Raw genomic sequence first — 17,193 nt, 5'->3', positions numbered from 1 at the left:
TGATGTTTTGGGATGTTTTACCTCAGGCCTGTTCTGTGCAAACACCCCGATGAACTGATCCGTATTGGGCTGACATCCCTGAGACAACAAACCAGAGCCCAAGAGCTCCGCCCTGCTGGACACCTGCAGGAGACACGGACGACAGGTCAGATCCGCGCGGGGTCAGCGCCGGTCACACCTCGCTTCTCTACTCACCTCTTTGTAAGACAGCCATGTGTAGGGTTGATTGGGCAGTCTGGAGCCGAGAAACGGTCCATCACCTGCTCAAAAACATCAGACGTCAGATCCGTTCTGAAGATCATCTCAAACACGCCGCTGACACCTCACAACAAACTTAACCACATTAGTCAGCAGCAGCTAACCATGAACTAAACCTCTAAAGCACTTCAGTCTTGTTGTTAATGTTGTTTCATCACACAGTTCTCTTCTTACGTTCAGTTTAAGAGAATTAAGGAGTTTAAACTTTATTATTCACATAAACTCTGCACACGTGTTTTAGACACTTACATCATGTTCTTGCTGAATCCGTGCAATAAGTCGAGTATTTTAGCATATTAAAAACTGAACTGCTTGTGTAATGTCACTGGTATGACCCATTTCAGATTATGATTTAAAACTAGTCTGAGCATTAGAAATGTATCTTCATATTTATAAGTGAAAATTCATATCACAAGCAGACTGTTTTCTGCTGGGTCAGACGATGTTCTGCTGAACTCAGAAGCGGCTGTACTGAAGGATGAGGCACCGTGTGATTTCACATGATTTGCATAAATCAGGATCACATGTGTGGAGCGTCGGACTGAAATGACTCTCACCGGTGATGTGCAGACCTCGCTGAAACACCTCGTACATGGTCTTGGCGTCCTCGTGGTAGTAAGAGAGCAGCTCGGACCTGCTGCCCATCATGGACCTTCGAGCGCCGTCTTCCATCTGGAAAAGATGCGGGACAGAATGACTGAAAGAGGAGGAAACTCGGAGATGTCTTTTGTCAAACCCATTTCAATAACTGTATGAATGAAGTATTGTTGAGTTGGTCGTCTGGTTCTTGTTTGCATCTGTGTTTGCATTTATATTTGCATTGGCCTGGACTCTGGAGGATGATGGTGTGTTTGGGTTCAGTGAAGATGTTCTCATCTGGCACTATATGATTATTTAATCCAAACATCAGTCTGCAATGTGACTCAAGAGCTTTATAGCTGGGCAAGAAATATTCTTATTCTGGTCGTCACCTGAGCTGGACTTGAAGAGAGTGTATTTACACACTGATCGTCTTCATGTTTCAGGACGATTCAAGCGGCCACCTGTCTCACATCTTTTGCTTATGCAAAACAGAGACTAAAACGCAGGTCTGATTTGAACACACGGGATTCAGGCAGAAAACTGATCATCAGAGGACAACAACCAGCAAGTGCTTGTTTGATCCTTTATCATGTATAATGTTTAATAAACACAAACCAAAACACTTCTTCTGTGTCTAGATTCCACTCATGAGGTGCATCATGGGATGCTTTAGAACACTAGTGAAGGAGGAACGTTATGATGTTCACTAACTAGTGCTGGTCATGATGTTCACTAACTAGTGCTGGTCATGATGTTCACTAACTAGTGTCGGTCATGATGTTCACTAACTAGTGCTGGTCATGATGTTCACTAACTAGTGTCGGTCATGATGTTCACTAACTAGTGTCGGTCATGATGTTCACTAACTAGTGCTGGTCATGATGTTCACTAACTAGTGCTGGTCATGATGTTCACTAACTAGTGCTGTGCTGGTCATGATGTTCACTAACTAGTGCTGGTCATGATGTTCACTAACTAGTGCTGGTCATGATGTTCACTAACTAGTGCTGGTCATGATGTTCACTAACTAGTGTCGGTCATGATGTTCACTAACTAGTGCTGGTCATGATGTTCACTAACTAGTGTCGGTCATGATGTTCACTAACTAGTGTCGGTCATGATGTTCACTAACTAGTGCTGGTCATGATGTTCACTAACTAGTGTCGGTCATGATGTTCACTAACTAGTGCTGGTCATGATGTTCACTAACTAGTGCTGGTCATGATGTTCACTAACTAGTGCTGGTCATGATGTTCACTAACTAGTGCTGGTCATGATGTTCACTAACTAGTACTGGTCATGATGTTCACTAACTAGTGCTGTGCTGGTCATGATGTTCACTAACTAGTGCTGGTCATGATGTTCACTAACTAGTGCTGGTCATGATGTTCACTAACTAGTGTCGGTCATGATGTTCACTAACTAGTGCTGGTCATGATGTTCACTAACTAGTGTTCAAGCATTTCGATTACAATCTCAAAGATGATATCTGAAGGCCCGTCAAGATAATTATGATGTTTACAGAAACTAGGCAATATATTCACGAATAAATAAAATAATGATAAATAATTAAAATAATTACATTCTAAAATCCCAATAACTGAAAGTTCTTCATGGTTGATAAATACCCATTGACTTTTCTTCATTTTTTAAACAGTGTTATTTTAGTATAATTGAGATTTTTTTTCTCAATTTTCCATTTTAAAGTTTTAGTAATTTTGCTGTGTTTAGTCATTTTTATTAGTTATTGTTTTTTGTTTTTTTTAGTTTAAATAAAGCTTAAGTTTTTCATATTTTATTTCAGTTAATGTTTTATTTTATTTCACCAAACAAGAATGCTTCTTTATGATCTCAGTTTTAGTTAACTGTAATAACCCCGTTTTTGACTAACAAATAGCAATATATAATTTTTATATGTTTGTATTAAATAAATTAGATTACATTTCATTTAAATCTTGTCTTGTGTTATTTAATATGAAGTCATCTTGTGGCCGCTGTGGAGTTCATCAGATCGAGAGGTTTTTAAGGAAAGGTGTGTTTACCTGCACTTCCTGTGACTGGTGCCGGAGGTCGCAGGGCGGGACGATGGACCGCGGGCGTGTGGTGATCCAGTAGGCCAGCACCGCGGTGAGAGCGCCCAGACCCAGCAGTGTGGAGGTGGGCAGAGAGCGGATGAACTGACCCAGATCCTCCAGCTCCGGCAGCTGAAGCCCCAGCAGCAGATCCCGAGATTGCATCTTCTCCATAAGAGTGGAGCTGAGCTCTGACACACACACACACAAACACACACACACACTCAGTTTTACTGTATGATCACGTGTGTGTAAAGATAACACTGAAAGTCACAGTGACAGAACAGAGTTTGTCTCGACATCAGCGCACACATTCAGAAGCGCTCGGGCTTCTTCTGACGGCTTACATATTAACATCAGTCTGCTGTCTGAGCCAGAGCGCCACTGAACACAAACTGAGGGAATCGACAGAGCCTGTGCTCACTAAGGTCCTCTCTACTGAGAGTCAGTCCAGCGGTTCATCTGAACTCTGTGATCCTCAAAAGTCAACAAACACAGTGTCATAGTCTGACCGCAGAATCACCTGCTGTAGACGTTTTGAATTATGAATCATTTATTGCCATTCTGTGAACATTAAGTAATCACGTAATCAATACATGAGTAACTGTAGTCTGAATATGAGTATTTTAAAAGGTAATATAATGTCATTTTTGGACTCTGATTGTGTAATCCAGATGACACGTGATCAGTCACTACTCTCTATAATTCAGCATGATCAGCTCGGTGTAAAGATCAACTGAGAGAAACACGAATCTGATGCTGTCGGATCTCTCTTGTGGCATCTGTGTGGAGCTGAAGACGGTTTCCCAGCTTTATAACTCTGCAAATACAACTTATTCTACTAGCACAAACCCTAACCTAACCGTCTACTGATTCTCTAATGAGAGTTGATTGATGTAGCTGCAAATTATTGAGAGTTAGGTAACATTGCAAAGTTACTTATAGTTAGAAGAACGCTGAATGAACTGAAGCGTGACTCTTTCTTTCCTCTCTGACGGTCGCAGTCATGAACACACGTGTGGCTGATCCTGGAGTTTTGCTGTATTTGCTGGCCTCATTGGTTGAACTCTTCCAAAAATGGAAGTTGATCAACAGGAATTAGATTTCTTCAGCCGTTTCCCCTGTGAGCGAGTCTTGCAAAATGAACGACATAAGCATCATTAGGCACATGAAAGTATGAGAGCGTCACGTCAGTCGTAACTCACCGGTGTGGAGCAGCAGCGTCTGCCCCGTCCAGCAGCGGACGCCGGATACTGACGCATCAGATGTAGTTTAAAGTTCACTGTCTCTCGTCCTGGTCAGTTTAAACAGACAGCTAACTACAAGACAAACTGACTGATGCGTGACATAATGTTGTTCTCGCTCACAATAACACAACGAACGGATCCGCAGGTGCTTTTAGTGTCACAGAACTCAACGAGTGCCGATCCGGAGCTGCTGTTTACCATACTTACTCCAGTAATAACATGTTTAAAAGAATATACTTAAGGACAAACTCTATGTAATGTTTTCAGACCATTAAATGCATGTTTTGTACAATTAAATGAAAGTGTATTATAGTTTAAATTTATATTAAATGCAGTTAGCTGAGCTTTAGAGTGATTTTTGACCCAAATACGTCTTTTATATTTAATTTCGCAATTACTTCTATTGTCTTTGAAATCTGATTAAAGTGTGGCGTCAAATTACATTTACGGTCACCTTAAATATACTAATGTCATTTCTACTGTAAGTCATGTAATTAAACATATTTGTAGTTACACGGTTATAATGATGAAGTTACAATTTAGAACATTTAAAATTTATTAAGTGTAAATGTAATATCGAATAACAAACTACAGTTACAGTCATGATCAAGTGCTTCACATGTGCTTTTAGTTTGTTTGAACCGGTTACCGTAATTGATCAAATTACCCATTTGTAGTAACACTGAAGTGTTTTACTCTTCAGTCATGGTTGAAGTGTAAGTTCATTTCTCTCGCCTCATTCGTCATCACAGAATTCATTTCTCATTTGTTGAGGAATCTTAGGAGAAATTGAGCAACACTGAGAAACTGGAGCCTAACCTCATCTGAAAACTCGTCTGTACCTGATGTTTAAACAGCAGAAGAGAAAGACTGAAACTATCAAGACTATAAATGACTAATGCATATGCTTGGCTAATAATGCATATCGATCTTACGGTTGTTTATGGAAACAAAACTGCTGAATTCTCTTCTGTAAGTATTGATTGTTTGTGAAGTCTGTTTACTTCCTGTCCAGACTGCATTTAACAGCTTGCATTTTGTCTATGCACTCATAAATAACTCTGTATAAGAAACGAACCACTGTAATACTGCAGTTATTTTGTCAGACTTCTTATCTTACATTTACTTACAAATAATCTACAAAAGCGAGGGGTTTCATGTGCAGATGCTCACGACCCGCAGACATCTTCATCGTCACTCATCCTCAGACTGACTAAAGTCTCTTGGGAAATGACAGATATTCCCGGACATAATCTGATGCAACTATGCATCATTTTCCAGGCGTCCCGGATGCACACGATTTCATTTATACGCCGTAGATTATCAAGGGATTATCGCCACTAAATATAGACCGTGTGCAGGATATGAAATATAATCTATTCTTATTCTGACCAAACATTATTCATTGTCAAACACTACTAACAGATCAGTAGTTCATACACATTCAAAGATGCATACTTTTGAAAACATATGGTTTCATGACATTTCTAATCCGATGATCTGGTTATAAAGTCTGTAAGTGACATCAGTCCACGTCACTCCGACCAGAATACAGAACCGGTGTGGTGTCGTCTTACACATTAAACAGAGCAGAACCAGTAGACTGGTGTGATTTGAATCCAAAAAGTAAGACAGATTAGTCCTAAGTAACTGCTAGTTGGTCAGTCTAGTTCTTAAGACAGTCTTAACTCAGCGGCTCTGTTTATGTAAGCGGCCGCAGCACTGGTCGAGAGCATCCGTTAAGCGGGCATTAGTTACTCCGTCTCTAAGCTGCTGATAATAACGTAAGGCTGAACGTCTGAGGAAACACCATCAACCTTATGAGAGTCAAAGATGAAGCACTGGAGCTCTTCCTCTCGTCTTTAGAGTCCGTTATGTTTCTTAACACACTTAAGTTGAATTTTAAAAAGTTGACTTTGTAATTATGTCAAATTAGAATTTTTGGTCTCACTTTATATCAGGCGTCTTTAACTGTGCTTACATTAACGGTTATTGAGGGGGATACGGGTGAGGTTAGGACAGGTTAGCTGTATGGGTTGGGTTAGGGTGTAATTACTGTGTAATTATATGGAATTACTGAAATTAAAATGCAGGTATTTTTAACTATTAGTACAATGTATAAACATGTATGTACACAATAAGTGCATCATATCAAGTGATTATTTAAATGTTAGAACAGTAGATAAAGACACTTCACATACAGTGGGATTATGTTTTAATATCTTTTGTTGTGTTTTAAAGTTCACTTTTTTTGACATGTTGACTAACAAACTAAAACATGTGACGCACTTGATTATCATTTTAAATGTAGTGTGTTATTCAATATTACATTTAAAGTTTACATATTTTAAATGTTCTAAATGACAACATTATTGTTACAAATGTGTAATTACAAATATGTTTAAATGCATGACACACGTTTCAGAAGAAATTACATTCAAGTTTATTCTAGTTTAAGTACATTCAGTACATTCTGCAGAAAACTTATTTCATATCATAAACAACACGTCGTTACGAAATTACATATAAAGATGTACCTTAACATAAACGCATTCTAATTTACTTGCAGCTCACATGGAATAAAGCGTCCAAAAACATTACATTCATTTCACACTAAAGTATTTTCTTTTAAAGTTTGTTAAGTAATCTTTGTTAAAGTGTTTGTCCAAATCAGTCGCAGTGAGAGGATTCATTTACACCGGAGCTGAAACATCCAGAATGCGAGAATAATTACAATAAACAGGATGATTAATTGAGTTATTTATAAAAGTGATTGGGTTGTAAATTGACTAAGAGTGTAAAAATGTCATCCACAATATCACCTGACTGGAGTCTCCCTCTGCTTTCTAAAACTGGATTATTTCATGAAACACTGATCACAGATCAGCTTCTGTACTCTCACGACCTTCTCTATGTGTGTTCACGAGTCTGGCCGTTCAAAGCCTTTATAGCTTCTGAAGAGTGATGATTGGCTGCTGTCCATCCTGAGGGCGGGGTCTGAAGAGAAAGGCTCCGCCTCCACCCACACCCCCACGAAGGCATCACTATCACAGGAGATTACAGCCTATTAGTCCACAAAACAGATGGACGAGAGTAACCCTTGCTTTCCATTGGCTATTTAAAGTCTGTCCACTTTTCCCTGGCCTGAAGTTACTGAAGTCGTTTCCGCTCATGTAGGTCACGTCTTCTGCACTGTTAAAAGAGCTAATCTGCATCTGCTACCTTAGAGAGCTATTTCTTTAACTTTTATATTCTCTCTCCTGCACTAACCCTGTCCATCACAGAACACTTTCTACATGTTTACATTTTCAAAAAACATCACTTAGTGTGATTTATAAGCTTGTTTCCTCGTGGGGATCAAAAATGTGCTCACAAGGTCGAGGATTTCGGATATCGCCATCTTTGTGGGGATATTTTGTCTGCATAATGTCGTAGGGTTTACCTGAAACACACTCATATTTTATTTTAGAGCTGCTGTGCAGTCGAACTGAACTCTGTTTTCATCACTGAATCTGAAACAATCTGTACTCTATAAAGCTCCATAGAATAAAGCTGACTTGACTTGTGTGTGTGTGTGTGTGTGTGTGTGTGTGTGTGTGTGAGTGTGTGTGTGTGTGTGTGTGTGTGTGTGTGTGAGTGTGTGTGTGAGTGTGTGTGTGTGTGAGTGTGTGTGTGAGTGTGTGTGTGTGTGTGTGTGTGTGTGTGTGTGTGTGTGTGTGTGTGTGAGTGTGTGTGTGAGTGAGTGTGTGAGTGTGTGTGTGTGTGTGTGTGTGTGTGTGTGTGTGTGTGTGTGTGAGTGTGTGTGTGAGTGTGTGTGTGTGTGAGTGTGTGTGTGAGTGTGTGTGTGTGTGTGTGTGTGTGTGTGTGTGTGTGTGTGTGTGTGTGTGTGTGTGTGTGTAGGTTGCTATAAGTCGAGCTTGATCATCTGAGACACACACGCACACAGAGGCAGGGAAAGCGAAGCGCATTATTCTGCTCTGAACCTCTGCAGCCACCGTATCACACCACCCTCAGCAGACATGTCTCCCTCCCTCCCTCCCTCCATCTACCCTTGACTACATGATACGCAGGCTTAGCTTACAGCTCACAAACACACTGACTGACACATAAATAACGCATTATAAAGATCACGAGCACCTACAGAGCAAACGCACAGAATCACATCTAGATGATGAAACTGTAAAACAGTGTGACAGAGCGCAGATGTTACCAGACCTGACCTGTAAAAAGATGTTCTCTGCTGTAACCTCAGCTTGATTGGGTTAGATTTAATTTTCTACTCGAACAAAGCGAGATGAAGGACATTGTGAATCTAATATTCAGTAATACTGCATTATATATTTGACTGTAACGACGGACGAGAGCACACTTGAACCGAATTGATCTGAACAAAGACTCTATTGTGTTTTTTACAGCTTGTTTACAATTTTGAAGGTAAAAACTCAAAATTAAGACATTTCCTTCTGAACTGAATGTCTGGCACTGGCAGTTTAGTGGAACCAACTGAAGCTTTTCAATGAAGCGAGTCAACAAACAGCGAATCTGTGCTGTATAAAGCGCTAGTGACTGGAGAAACGCACAGGAACTTGTAGTGTGTATCCTGCAGATTATAAAGGTGCAGATGATGACCAACACAAGAGCAGCGGTTCAGTGCCACACATGATTTGACCAACTAACCCAGCGGGCATGTGCTGCAGACGCCTGTATTCGCTCAGCACATTATTCTGCTCAGTAAGCGACATCTGAATCATTCTCACAATCATAAAATCAGTCTTCCTCATTCAGCACACCATGAAACCCAGTGAGACACTTGCGAGATCTGTTGTGGTGTAAACCAGCAGACACACATGACTGATGCCAAAAGAGCAGCTCAGCATTTCTGTGGTGTTTTTATAAACGGGCAGAGACCTGAGGCCGCCGGAAAGCAGAAGCTGCGGATGAGGCCTGTGTTGAGCAACTGTGCGATTCCCAAGCCTGGCCATGAAGTCAGCTCACCGTTTTGACACTGAATACCTCATTTCCATTTCTTTGAACACATCTTGTGATGTAAGTTTGCTTGTCCTGTACGCTAAATTCCCTTTAAATTCAGCCAAAGTTTCCCTTTAAAGTCAGCCAAAATTCAGCAGAAAGTGTGTGTAAGCCTAAATCTTTAAATTATGGAGGACGGGGTAAAAGATTAGGTTCACCTCAGTCTCTCGTGCATAATTCATAAGCAGCACATGGCAGTGGGGAGGCTCGGGTTAGACGGTGTCCGGGCACTATTCGTTAACACATGGCTATGAAAGATGCATGACGTGAAGGCCATGAGATCCCTTCAAAATCCCAAACTGGCTGTCTGAAGCGTTTGAGTAAAATCACCCTGCAGTGAATTTTGAACTGAAACTCAAAAAATCGCGAAATTATTGTGAGAAGGTACAGTAGCTCGAGATTCTGCTCACATCGAGTGAGACAGCGCGTGCATGTGTCATCAGGAGGAAGAGATGTTTCTACAGAAGCCTGACCGCAGAGCTCGTAGTAACAGCGGCGCGTCGGTCAGCTGGGTGGAGTGAAGCGCACTGACGTTTCAGCACCTCTTCGCTGGACAGCTCCCGCCAATCAGGTGGCGCGCTCTCGCCGTGACGTCACTGGCCTCTGCGTAATAAAATGAAGCACGACACCGGCAAACTAGCCGCTTTAAAAGACGTCCTATAAAATGCGGCTCGCACACGAACATAACAGATACGTGCGACCAAATGTGTCTGCTGTGTCTACATGTCACTGCATCACTGCATAACGCATTCTCACATATGAACGCGTCGCACAAGATTTTATGCCGCATAACAGAAAACATCACGATCAGCAACTTGCGTGCTGCAGCCTATACGCGTTCATTCACGCAGCTCGGCAGGAATGTTAATAGAATAGCGATGTGAGCGCCTGTGCGGTGCTGCAGAGGCCCTGAAGCTTCGAAACACTGAATGATGTGAATGACTGAGGCTTTGATAATGTCCAGCTCCTTCAGACACGACTGCGGCAACATGATCTACGATATTCCGCTCGCGATGCTCCACGCGAACGCGCTCACCTGCAGAATAAATAAGCAAGAGGGAAAACTCACCTAGTACAACCCAGACAGACCCAGCAACTAAAGCGAAGGCGAGCATGTCTCAGTCATTGAGAGAGTTGCTCCCGACGCGCTGCTGCATGGAGAGAGAGATTAGAGGAGAGATGCTGCCGCTGCTCCACAGGCCCGAGAGAAAGAGAGAATGAACGACAGACAGGTCCGACTGTGGCTCACCTCTGTCTCCTCCCTCAGCGCGCGGAGGAGGAGGAGGAGGAGGATGATGATGCACCTATAGGGCTGCACATGCATGAGGAGATGCTGCTGCTGCTGCTGCTGGATGATTCCTGTAACATCATGTGTGAATTTATACACAATTCAATCAGGCTGCTCCTATTTTTATCATCAGGAGCTGTTTAGCTCATCTCACTTTTATAGAAATACTCTCATTCCTGTGCCACCCAACCTACTGCGGCCATTAAATCACATTTTTAGTTATGATTTTCTTTGTCATATGAGAAATTATACGGTGTGTTCATTGTTGATTTACATCTGATATTTTTTTTCCTTTTTTTTTCTTATCTTTTTTTGTGTGTGTGGATGAAGTGATATAGTACTCCAATCAGTCTATCTTTTGCTCCATCAGCCATTCACCGGTTCCCAAAGGAATCACGTGACACTCGTGCTCCGCCTCCGCCTGTTTAACCTTGAACGGCTCTCCTTCTCCATCCAGAGCTCCAGAGACGGCAGATCACGTGACCGAACGCTTATTCGACGCGTTCAAAAATCAAAGTTTCCAGACACACCTATCAAATGCACTTGCTGCATGTTGAAATACAGATTTATCACATAGTGATATCTTTGTGTTGAGACACTTTTTCCACATTTGTTGGTGAACAGCAAGAGTGAATGACTAAAAACACAGAGGAATATGAAAGACAGAGATTTGTTGCAGAGAAGGACAGGCTGGACAGTGACGCAGCTGTCATGGATTTGCTACTCAATCCAATGTCACCGAGCTGTCAAAGCAGATGGCCGAGCGGAGATTTAGTGCCCGGCTTACTCAAGCCGCTCTTCTCTCCTTCACACAGCCTACTGACACAGTAAACGAGGTGTGGGTCTAAATGAATGGTTGCCTATTACTTGACTGGCAAAGCTTTTCCTTTGCAACTAATAATTCTCCATTAACCATCACAATTCCAATGCAGGCCTTTTTCTTGAGGCAAAGTTCTGGAGCATGTGTTTTTTTTTTTTTGTTTTTTTTTATATATATAAAATGTAGGATACAGAGCAGTGCAATGTAAATATCTATAGGTAGACACAATAATGTGTGAAACCTGATGAGCTGTAAAGAGGAATAAGGTGTGGAATCAGACAGTCTTTCAGATGATCAGTGTTTGCCTTTCGCGCCGATCCCCGTCTCACGACACACCTTCATTCTCATGCAGGATTGGCTTTCGTCATGAACACAGTGAGCTCGTGAGCCTGGGAACAGCAACGAGGGTGAGACGTGGCATAATAATGCCATATTAAAGGCTCTTAAAATTAAATAGTTCAAACGTAAAATAAAATAAAAATAGTTTCTAAAAAAAATGCTTCACCTTCACTACATTAAAATATTCTCATTACTCCGATTGCTTGCGCCTGTGTCGTTAGCCTTTGAGTATTTAAAGTGGACCTATAACGCCTCTTTCACAAGATGTAATATCAGTCTCTGGTGTCTCCAGAATGTGTCTGTGAAGTTTCAGCTCAAAATCCCCCACAGATCATTTATTATAGCTTGTCAAATTTGCCTCTATTTGGGTGTGAGCAAAAACACGCCGTTTTTGTGTGTGTCCCTTTAAATGCAAATGAGCTGCTGCTCCCGCCCCCTTTCCAGAATAGGGCGGAGCTTTGACTGTTGCAGGGCAACAACACTCTACTACAACAACTCTTCCTCTTCTTTAAAGCAGCCCTGGGGAACTTCCATTGAAAATAAAATAAAATGGCAGCGCCGTGAGTTCATGTTTTCTGGGTTGGTAGATGCACCGGGGACCCGATTATAGCACGGAAAAAGTCAGATTTTCATGATATGTCCCCCTAAAGCCCTAAAGTGTGTCTCAATCAGATCCCTAGTTCACTAGTTAGGGCACTGATCAGGGAGTTGGCCATTTTATAAGGTTATTTCACCCAAAAATGAAAATTCTGTCATTACTCCATGTCAAACCTGTAAGACCTTCGTTCATCTTCAGAAACACAAATTAAGATATTTTGATGAAATATGAGAGCTCGCTGTCCCTCCATAGACAGCAATTTAACAACCACTTTTAAGGCCCAGAAAGACATTGTTAAAATAGTCAACATGACTAAAGTGGTTCAACCTTATTGTTATGAAGTGACGAGAATACTGTTGTGTGCAAAAACAAACAAAAATTACAACTTTATTCAACAATTTCTTCTCTCCTATGTCAGTCTCCTGCTAATGTGTTCTGCGTCCAAACACGGGCTCAGTACTGGCCGACGCTGTACACGTGAGCAGCATGATGCATGCGTGACGCAGGCCAATAATAACATTAATAAATAATTTTAGTTCTGTCAGGACCAATATCATAAAATATGATTGACAATTAGCATACAGTTTGGATTGGTGGTATGGTTGTGTTCTGGGCAAGCTACGCAATATCGCGTTCATAATTGAAGGCGATTCATCTGCGATTATGAACGCGATATTGCGTAGCTTGTCCGCGAACTACAGCTCTGTATATTAAGTGCCGCTCCATTTGAAAGCAGGTGATGGACATTTACCGCTAATCACAGAACCGGCTTTACTGACGAGACACACATGACAATCTCATGTGATTAATCGTGCAGCCCTATTCCAAAGCCAGCCAGCCATCCAGTCTTTCCCAAGCCAGCAGACCCTCCAGATGTCATCAAGCCAACCAACCCTCCCGACGTCTTCAAGCCAGCCAGCATTCCAGGGTTTAGTTTCGTCAGCTTGGATGTGGTGGTCTTCTGCTCCACTCTGGGAATCTTCGCCCTGCATCATGGAGCCAGGGATTCTACCCTGGCTCATCCTGTGCATTTGCATTGGCTTCTTCCTCCTTCCACTGCCCGGTTGGACTCATTTTGGCATGAGGTTGCGGTTTCCTGGATCTCCAGTCACCACAGCACTACATTTCCCAGCATCCCTTCTGGCTCTCACTTACATGCACTCAATCATCACCCACACCTGCCATCAATCACCCTCATCAGCAGCACCACATTTGAGCAGACCATCCACACTCCACTGACGTTGTCTGGTTTCGTCACTCTCTACCTGATGTATGGACTCACCCTTCTGCCTACCTGCTTGAGGATACTTACCCTTGCTATCATCATCCTCTTCCTTGCATTGACAATCTTTACTCATCCATATCTGCAAAGGACAAAGAGACTTTCAAGTTCAAGTGGTGACTCAGTGACTATTTGATACAGTTGGCTTACCGGCTTCATTCCTTGTGTTTGCACACTTCAAATAATGAACCTGTCTCTTTGAATCCACTGTCTCCTCATCTGTTTGTGACAATATGATATAATATAATTGATAAGACACTAAACCCTATTCTCTGAACCAAATTCTCAATGGCCTAAACCCATTTGTTGAATAAATCACTCTTTCTGTAAAACCATAAACAAGTTCAGGCAGTTAGAATCCATTTGCAAATCTCATGCAGTCTTTTTGAAAAACTGTAAACACATTCCCATTCACGAAAACACATTTTTCACTGTAATGCACTTGTGTTGCAAAACAGTAAACACAAGCAGCAAAAGGTAAACACAACTACAACGCTTATGTCATTGCTTACACAAAAAAGCTCAAAATTGTTCACACTTGTTTCCAGTGGTGGAAAGAGTACTGAAAATTTGTACTTAAGTACAAGTACTGTCACATTGCTGAAATAATACTCAATTACAAGTAAGAGTACTGGTGTCAAAAAAGTACTCAAGTAAAAGTACAAATTACTCTTCTCAAAAACTACTCAAAGTACTAAAATTACTAATTACTTTTTAGCCGGCGATATTTAATAAATTATCAAAAAATATTCAATCAAATCATAGATCTAAGTAGAAAATAGCTACTTTAAACAAAGCACTTTCACCTTATTGACGAAGTGCATGAATTAGTGGTCACAATAATAGAATTTCTAACTTAAATACAATACTTTGAAAATTATCAATATTCAGTATCATTTTAAATACCATGGAGAAAACCACCACATACTGTACAACTTTTTTGTCCATCCATTTTGTCAAGGCAATCATTATTTTCAAGCTTCAGAAGGCACAAGACTCATAACAGTAATCAATTTAAATGGAGCGGTTTAATTCAAGACTTCTAAAGAGACACGTCCTTCGTTCATCTTCAAAACACAAATTAAAATATTTTTGATGAAAGCTGAGAGCTGAGTTGGAATTGAGTACTTTTGACCTTCAACCGTTTGGGCTCCATTGAAGTCCACTATATGGAGAAAAATCCTGGAATGTTTTCATCAAAAACCTTCATTTCTTTTCGACTGAAGAAAGAAAGACATGAACATCTTTTATGTCATGGAGGAGAGTAAATTATCAGGAAATTTTAATTTGAAAGTGAACTAATCCTTTAAGTACAAGTAAAATTACAGATTAAAAAATGTACTCAAAAAAGTACAAAAACCCGAAAATGTAATGACGCAGAAGACCCAGAGGCGAGAGAGCAAGTTAACAGCGTTTTAATTCTCAGTCCAAACAGTGTAACATGGGCAGCCTGCCAAGCACCGTCACAAAGGCTCTCAGCTGGAAATCACAACGGTGAAAACAAGCAGTCACTGGCGATGGTCCGCAGAGAACAGTAGCTCGACCTCAGATCTGGAATCGCCTCGGGTTGTAGATGAAGAGAACAACGCCTGGCAGTTGGAAGATACCAGGTCCGAGGACTAGAGAGCTCAGAAGGATCACAAGGCGGCTACTGTGACTGGGACAAAGACTGATACCATTAACAGGTATTTAATCATCCGACAAAGAGACAAGGAAAGCAGCACAGAGAAATAGAGGGTATGCATCGACGTCACTTTCCCTCAGCTGGACTGAGTGGCAAAAGAAGCTGCTGCATGACTGGATTTAATAGAGGAAACTGCGAAAATGCGAGAAAAACTAAAGGTTGGAATTGAATGTGTTCCTTACAACTTCTCAAATAAACCTAATCCATGGATATTGACATTCAGCCAGGAGTCGTGTTTCCTGACATTTATATGTGCATATGTGAATATTTTATATAACTACAATATAGGTAGGTTTAAATCCGCGTAATCACGATGTTATATCGTCATATTGTCCAGCCCTAAAACATATAGGCTAGTTTTGTAGTATAGTTTCTGTCAGTGTTGTTTATTTAAAAACACCCAATTATGCATAATATAAGATGGAAAATATTTAATTGATGAGTTGTCAACACAATATATAACAATTCAATTTATACGGTATGATTTTACCTCAAAATCCAACAATTTGATAACTGCAAATCCATGTTTCTCTGCTGGAGTCCAGCTGTTTTTGTGAATTGCAGTGATCCATTTGCTTCTTTTTCTGTAGCTTTCTGCAGTCTTTAAATATATACCTCGGGTTTTGTGTCAAAGCTATTTGTACAGTCAGTCACAAAGCTCTTTCCTGTTTGGATGTGTTTTGTGTGTTTTTCGCGACATTCACGCTGAAAACCAATGCTGCCGCTCAGTCTTAGTGCCACTCAGTGGGCGTGACCGCAGTCATAACGGTCAACGGTGACGTCACGTGCATACCCACTATAGCAGAGAAAATCAGAGAAGAAGAGCAACAGGTGAGACAGCAATAGTAATGACAAGCAGCTGAGACCAATAGGCAATGAAGGCAGAGGGAAAAAAGGAGAGAATCAAACCCGGCTCATGACAGAAAAAGCTACTTAATTACAGTAGGGATGTCCGATACCACTTATTTTGTTTTCGATACGATACCGATACTTTCAAGGCCAATATCGCCGATATCGATACCGATACGATACCTCTAATATAAACTTATAGATTTTAACATTTATTCAATTATTGAATTACTAAGAGTAAAATGGGTTGTGATACCCACTTAACATTATATTTGAAAAGCATTTTACCATTCAGTATGCCTTAATTGCAGTTTATTAGATTATACTTTTGTTTACACCATGGTAAAATCTTCAAATAAGCCTACTATATGCCTAGCTGAACTATGGTCACTAATGGTTCATTTTCATAAGCTGCCAATGACAGGCTGTTGCACCCATAAAATGAAACATTTGTATTCTGACAGAACATCAATATGAACTTTTAATGTTCAATTTAAGCATTGTTTGAATGTTTGTTAAGCATTGTTCTGGGCTGCGTTTCCCAAAAGCATCAATGGTTTCTTAAGATCCTAAACGCAGCCCTGTTTGAATGGTGTCGGCAGTGAGCGAACGCTCTCTGTGATTGATTGGTTCTGACTTGCAGCATTTGCGTGTTCAGATGAGCAGGAAAAAAGTTCTACTACACAATTATTCGCTAACATAGGTTATTTATCCAATTCAATGCATATTGTATGCATTAAATGTATTGTTAAATAAACAAAATAACCGATATTTCAATTTGAGTATCGACACTTCATATCAATCTGCCCATCCCTAAATTACAGTAACATGAGTAGTTATAATTCGTTACTTCCACCTCTGCTTGTTTCTAATGATGTGATCAAACCAATTGTACAAAATATATAGTTTTTCTCAATTGACCCTTCGCTAAGCCACGCCCGAAAACCGCCACAGGCCAATCGTGGTTTAGCAACCGGCGCGGGAGGTCTGTCAAGCTTTCGAGCGAGGGAACATGCCGAAGCGTTGTGCCTATGGATTGTTTTAACCTGATACCCGGTATCCTAAAGGTTTGGACGGGGTGGTGGAATTTTTTTTCCCTTCCCGAAACCTAAAACCCAAGGGGAGAAATGCCGGTGTTATGACAAT

The 17,193-nt window shown here is 41.0% G+C and overlaps 1 protein-coding gene across 4 annotated transcripts in view; it reads right to left on the bottom strand.

Annotated features, from left to right (window-relative positions):
• Window positions 1-17,193, bottom strand: part of acsl6 (acyl-CoA synthetase long chain family member 6) — a 73,733-nt gene that overhangs the window by 16,294 nt on the left and 40,246 nt on the right. Inside the window, exons 1-5 of one of the 4 annotated variants that reach the window (XM_048166646.1) lie at window positions 10,257-10,451; window positions 2,883-3,103; window positions 816-930; window positions 196-260; window positions 22-123 (exon numbers count right to left, since the gene is read on the bottom strand). In XM_048166646.1, coding sequence (XP_048022603.1) covers window positions 22-123; window positions 196-260; window positions 816-930; window positions 2,883-3,103; window positions 10,257-10,302 — 549 coding nt within the window. In that variant the 5' untranslated portion in view covers window positions 10,303-10,451. The other 3 variants (XM_048166649.1, XM_048166647.1, XM_048166648.1) reach the window with 3 other exon arrangements.

The sequence above is a fragment of the Megalobrama amblycephala genome, linkage group LG18, assembly GCF_018812025.1.
Source record: "Megalobrama amblycephala isolate DHTTF-2021 linkage group LG18, ASM1881202v1, whole genome shotgun sequence".
Lineage (NCBI taxonomy): Eukaryota > Metazoa > Chordata > Actinopteri > Cypriniformes > Xenocyprididae > Megalobrama > Megalobrama amblycephala.
Note: the sequence above shows the minus strand (reverse complement) of the source record. Positions and strands in the feature narration are given on the sequence as shown.